Source organism: Mustela erminea, chromosome X (assembly GCF_009829155.1).
Source record: "Mustela erminea isolate mMusErm1 chromosome X, mMusErm1.Pri, whole genome shotgun sequence".
Lineage (NCBI taxonomy): Eukaryota > Metazoa > Chordata > Mammalia > Carnivora > Mustelidae > Mustela > Mustela erminea.
The window spans coordinates 84,872,009-84,878,411 of record NC_045635.1 but is presented as its reverse complement, the minus strand read 5'-3'; the positions used below and the strand labels follow the sequence as shown (position 1 = coordinate 84,878,411).

General features: G+C 45.4%; 1 protein-coding gene across 1 annotated transcript; it reads left to right on the top strand.

The window, feature by feature from the left end:
• Nucleotides 1-1,519: 1,519 nt before the first annotated feature.
• LOC116583241 (protein BEX1) lies at nucleotides 1,520-3,119 on the top strand. Its single transcript, XM_032331286.1, has 3 exons — nucleotides 1,520-1,627; nucleotides 2,027-2,104; nucleotides 2,485-3,119. The coding sequence occupies exon 3, from the start codon at nucleotides 2,490-2,492 to the stop codon at nucleotides 2,874-2,876; it is 387 nt and encodes a 128-aa protein (XP_032187177.1). The 5' UTR covers nucleotides 1,520-1,627; nucleotides 2,027-2,104; nucleotides 2,485-2,489; the 3' UTR covers nucleotides 2,877-3,119.
• Nucleotides 3,120-6,403: the final 3,284 nt, after the last annotated feature.

Below are 6,403 nucleotides of genomic sequence, written 5' to 3'. Positions count from 1 at the left end.
AATACAATTGAGTTTTTTTATAATATCCATCTATAGCTGCAACCTCACTGAATTAAAGTACTGGTTCCATAGCAGGTTTATTCCAGATCCCTTAGGATTCTCTAAATACATGATCATGTGATTTGCAAATAAAGACTTACATATTGCCTTTTGAACTAGAAACTTGTGAAGGAATTTTCATTGCTGGTGTTGATTTAATTCTAAAAATTCATTAAGACTGCTGCACTACTGACTCATTGGCACTTCATGGAAGGATCTCGTGTATCTAGGGGCCCCTAACAAGAGGAGCCATCAGCTGCCCTGCGTTTTTCCAAGTTCTAAAAAAAGAAGCTGCCTGTAGAGTCTATATTTATATAATGATTTAACAGAAGAGACGGTTGAGTTTTTCCCCCAGCTATAATTCTAATTTTCAAATTAAAATAACTTTCTGCCTCTTTAACAAAAAAAAAGTATATTGGGGTGCCTGGGTGACTCAGTCGGTTAAGCATCTGCCTTCCAGGGGCGCCTGGGTGGCTCAGTGGGTTGAGTCTCTGCCTTCGGCTCAGATCATGATCTCAGGGTTCCGGAATCGAGCCCCGCATCGGCCTCTCTGCTCGGCGGGGAGCCTGCTTCCTCCTCTCTCTCTGCCTGCCTCTCAGCCTACTTGTGATCTCTATCTGTCAAATAAATAAGTAAAAAAAAAAAAAAAAAGCATCTGCCTTCCACACAGGGCATGATAGGGAGTCCTGGGATCAAGTGGTCCACCCACTCCTTGCACCGCGGAAAGCCTGCTTCTCTCTCTGCTTGCTCTGCCAGGGTGTGCTCTCTTTCTTTCTGACAAATAAATAAATACACTTTTTAAAGTACATTGATTTTTAGGGTGCTTAACATAAAAGGAACAAAACAGATATTAAGAATTTTTCAAAATCCCCTCTCTTGGACTCTTCTTGACACATCTTTCCTATGCATTTTAGTGGAGGGAAAATGGAGAACATTGGCAGCAGTAAGGATAGTAAGTGGAAGAAGGCGTATCCTTAGAGGAGACAAGAGAAGAGGCAAGTCCCCAGGGAAGAACTGGGAATGGCCAGCAGGCCCCTGAGAAGATACTGCCCTTCCCCAGCAGGCACAGAAAGGCCCAGGAATATACAGAAAAGGGAGAGCCAGAGAGCGCAGCCTGGTGCTGTTAAAAAGGACCCAGCAGGGGCACCTGGGTGGCTCAGTGGGTTAAAGCCTCTGCCTTCAGCTCAGGTCATGATCCCAGGGTTCTGGAATCGAGCCCCACATCCGGCTCTCTGCTCACTGGGGAGCCCGCTTCCTCCTCTCTCCGCCTGCTTCTCTGCCTACTTGCGATCTCTGTCAAATAAATAAAATCTTTATATTTAAAAAAAAAAAAAAGGACCCAACAGCAGAGGGGAGCTGCGTTGGCCAACTGCCTGTGCGCCACCCTGCGGGCAGAAACCGGCTCGGAATGGGGGCGGTGCCACTCGCGGTGACGAAGGCCTCACGTGAGCCGCCAACGCTGACTCGCGCGCCTCGCTGTAGCGTCAGAGCCGGCCTTCGCTCGCTCACTTCTCGGTGTCTACACCCGGTGGCCGTGCGGGCGCGGGCCAGAAGCGGTCCCGAAGAGTCAGACGCGGAGGGGAAGCAGGTAAGGGACCGGGAGGAGGGGGAGCGTTCCCTGGTCTGGGTGTGGGAGAGCCCACGCGGCCCGCCGAGCCCTGCTGGGGGGACAGCTGCCCCGGAGCGAAGCGGCGCAAAGGACCGCAGCGCTCACGCCGCCCCGCAGCCCACGTTTGGCCGCAGAAAACGGTAGGCCGAAGGTTGGACGCCAGTGAGGCGACGACCCTTCGGAAACACCTGCCTCTTGCACTCCCGCCCCGCCCCCGTCCTTCTTGGTGTGGAAAATGGTGGTCAGCGCTGGGGATGGGACGGCTGGGTGTGGGGGCGAGGCGGCCGTGGCGGGTCCGGGCGGAGCTGGGTAGCTTCGGGTCGGTGGGGAGCGCTCGGCTGCAGCAGCCCCCGCTGTCCCCACCCCGGCCCTCTGCAGGTGTGCAGGTCTAAGTGTCGCGGCGGCGCACTCTCGGCGAGAATCGGGAGGAGGAGGAGACTGCAAGGATAGGCCCAGGTCGGTGCGGGGGACAGTGGGAGCCGGGGGTGGGGGGAACGTGTGGAAAGCCCTGAGACCCCAAATTCCCTCGCGCCCCCCACCCCTCACCCAGCCCGTCCTCCATCTTGATGCCTGCAGAGGCCTGGGCAGGGATTGGCAGGGAAAATGGTGGGCTTCGGGGGGGTGGGGAGAGGAGCGACAGGGAGGTGCGAGGGGGAGGGCTCGGACCGGGGCCCCCTAGAGGGCGTAGGAAGCCTCTGATGTGGGAAAATGAAATTTTAAAAAGCCGGAGAGATCCAGGGCTCTGAGTCTTGGAATGTGCGTAGTAGGGCCTCTGTCCTCGGTGCTGATCAGTCCCACTAAGAAAATAATTTCTTCTCTCCTCTTTTGTCTCTCAGGAGCAATGGCGTCCAAAGAGGAACAAGCAGTAAAAAATGTCAACGTGGAGAATGCCAAACAGGAAAATGAAAAAAAGGATGAAAAGGAGCAAGTTGCTAATAAAGGAGAGCCTTTGGCCCTCCCTTTGGAAGCTGGTGAATATTGTATGCCTAGAGTAAATCGTAGGCGGTTCCGTGTTAGGCAGCCCATCCAGCAGTATAGATGGGACATGATTCAGAGGCTTGGAGAACCACAGGGAAGAATGAGAGAGGAGAATATGGAAAGGATTGGGGAGGAGATGAGACAGCTGATGGAAAAGCTGAGGGAAAAGCAGTTCAGTCATAGTCTGCGGGCAGTTAGCACCGACCCTCCTCACCATGACCATCATGATGAGTTTTGCCTTATGCCTTGAATCCTGATGTTTTTCCTGAAATTAATAGGAAGACACGCCTTCCTAAAGTTAATGTTCTCAGTGTACCTTTGTTGTCAGCCTTTTGGTTTTACATGTTTTTTGTGGGTCTCCTATGACCAACTTCTAACTGAATGTTGTATTTTGACCCAAAATGTAAGATTCTGTCAGCAAGGGAGTTTTACCCTATTGCATGGCAAGATGTTCAGTATATATTGTGAAGTTAATAAAGCAGTTTAAAAGACATTCTCTGTATTCTCTTTTAGTTCAGATCTTCTATATTTTATACATGAACACATAGTCGAAGTATATAAAGTAAAAAGTTAAAATGTTCATCTCTTTATGGTAGAATTATGAATAATTTTTATTTTTTATCTCTATTTTCTCATTTCAGAACTAAACACCTATTACCTAGTGAAAGGGCTTGGCCACCTGATAAAAGCAATGTGAGCACTTACCTAAACAGTTCTGACACAATCTGTTTTAGCTTACCTCTGGATCTCATTTAGAAGTATAAACCTAATAATGATAGGAGACAGATCTCTTTAAGAATCATACTTATATTAAAAAAAGAATCATAAAGAAAAATCATACTTATCAGCAAGATGATAATAGCTCCAAGAACTGCCTTGTATACTTAATGAAGCCGTAAGTTTGTAAGTTCCCACTGGAATGTGCTTGACCCAACATTTTAATCCCTTAAGCTATTTGGAAAAGTTTCCAAAGCCAGGTCTTTATGTGAACTAAGGGGTAGGTCCTTCTGTTCCTTTGCTACTGTGCCCCATTTCCATCTTCACCCCTGGGTATTAATGTTCAGGAATCCTCAAGGTGAGAAAGTCTGATTTTTTTCTGGAACACTCAATAAATTGCATCCTCACTCTTACGAAAGTGTGAATAAGTCCCCTCTCCGTTTTTAGCTTCATGAAAAGACCATATCTGTCTAGTCCTCTCTTTCCTTAGATGTGTAGTCCTTTTCTAAGAAACCTCAGTTCATTATACTATATTAAAGATGCGTAATGGGACACAGGTCACTTTCAATCTGAGACAATCCTTATCCCAGGCCCCTGAAACCTATGAGTGTAAAGAACTAACTTACATTGAGTTGGATACCAGGAGATTATGTCCATGAATTCAGTGGATAACCAAATGTGGGTAATTATGAGAAGTCCATTGGAGGACTATTGAGTTTAAATGTCCCAGTAGAACTTGAGAAATGAAATTGCCTTGGAGTATGCTATGTAGGTGAAATACATATGTATGAAGACAGTTTTGTATGGGAATAAACTTAGAAGTTAGGATTCTCGTGTGCCTGGGTGGCTCAGCTGGTTAAGTGACTGCCTTCGGCTCAGGTCATGATCCTGGAGTACCAGGATGGAGTCCCACATCAGGCTCCCAGGGAGCCTATTTTTCCCTCTGACCTCCCCCTCCCCCCCTTCTCTGCTTTCTCTCACTTTCTCTCAAATAAATGAAATGGGTTTTTTTTTTAAGTTAGGATTCTAAAACAGAAGTTGGCAAACCACACAGTCCATGAACCAGATTTGGCCTGATGCTTATTTTTGTGGCCAATGAGTTAAGATCAAGTTTCACATTTTTAAATGGTTAAAAAAATCAGGAATATTTGTTATATGTAAAAATTACATGAAATCAAATTTTTGGTGTCCATAAATAAAATTTTATTGGAATATAGCCATATGAAAGAATTTATATACTATCTGTGGCTGGTGTTGTTCTACAGTAGCCGTGTTGAGTAGTTGCAAAAGAAACAGTATGGCCTGCCTGCAAAGTCTACATACTTATTATCTGGCCTTTACAGAAAAAGTTTTCCAAACCCACTCTGGAATATAACATCACAATAGCAGTTATGAAACCAAAGGTAAAAACAGATAGGCAGATGAAAACACGTAACACAGCAAACCCCAGACATGAATCAGATGCCTAAGTAATTCCAAAACTCTCCCTCCTCCAGGTCCTTGAGACACAAGAATATTCATGCAGGACAGAAGTTTATAAAGATAAAGGCCAGAGTTGAAAGGGCAGGAAGACTGATGAACAGAGAAGCTTATGCCCTACCATACTTCCTATACTTGATTGTCAATATTAGCACCAGCTTTCCTGGAATACAGAAGCATTCTGGTTTCACTGACCTAACAATATTCAGCAGTTCCTTGAGGAAAAACTCGAAATTCACATGTGAACTCATGGCGTATTGTCATAGAAGATTAGGTATGCATATATCCCCCCAAATGTACATCTTTTCTGTGTAAGGAAGATCCAAGTTGCCTTGTTAACTTCAGAGATCCTAGTCTCTGGGGAGAGCCAGACTGCTATTAACCAGCTTCCCTTGGTTCTTAATAGTGTTTGGGATCTGAAGGGGCATCTGAGGGAGTAGTGTAGTAATGGTCAGGCTCCACATAAAATGTTAGGGCAACAACCAATAGAAAGTGAGCAAAAGCCCATAAGAGAATATGGTATGAAGTTCCTTCAAGGGAAATAGCCCATAGCTAAGTTTTTAACTGCATTTGCCTATCTATATGATTTCTGTTATGTTATGTGGTAAGCCTTTTTTTCTCCCTCAGAGTGGCCATTCTCCACTGAAAGATGAGCAAATTATTCCTGTGAATGCCTACAAATTTTAGCAAAGATTAGGGATTCTGCCCTGGTTCTCAAAAAAGAAACATACTGGGCCATTGGAGTTTTAGCACAGAATGTACATCTAGTAGATATTAGGTGAATGAAAAACTCAACAAAATAAGTATGACTTACTGGTATTCAGCAAATGATAAGTATGCACATCTTTGAATCCTTATGTATTTCTTGTTTTAAGGTTTATTTATTTATTTATTTGAGAGAGAGAGAGAGATCACAAGTAGGCAGAGAGGCAGACAGAGAGAGAGGGGGAAGCAGGCTCCCCGCCGAGCAGAAAGCCCAATGCAGAGCTCTATCCCAGGACCCTGGGACAACAACCTGAGCCAAAGGCAGAGACTTTAACCCACTGAGCCACCCAGGCGCCCCTCCTTATGTATTTCTAACAGAACTGAGATGATAATGCACATAATGTCTCATGACTTTTTAATAAAAATAATTACCTTTTCTTTTTCTTAATAAAAGATCAAGTCAATTGAAGGAAATCAGAAAATGAATTTTAAAGGCCACCTTGTGACCAAAAAAAGCAATGCAGTTTGAACTTTCTAGTCAGAGGCAGAGCAGGGAGAATACACAGACACTGGACTCTTCCAGGAAGTCCAGATAGCAAAAGAACTTTGGTTGGAGGTGAAATAAAACCTTCATGATTAACTAACATTTAAGACACCAAGCTGCGGGGCACCTGGGTGGCTCAGTAAGTTAAGGGTCTGCCTTCCTCTCAGGTCAGGATGCTAGGGTCCCAGGACTGAGCCGGGAATAGCATATGCTCCCTGCTCAGCGGGGAGCCTGCTTCTCCCTCTCCCCCTCACTCCATTCGTTCTCTCTCTCTCTCTCAAATAGATAAATAAAAACCTTTTAAAAAATAAATTAAAAAACCAAGCTACATT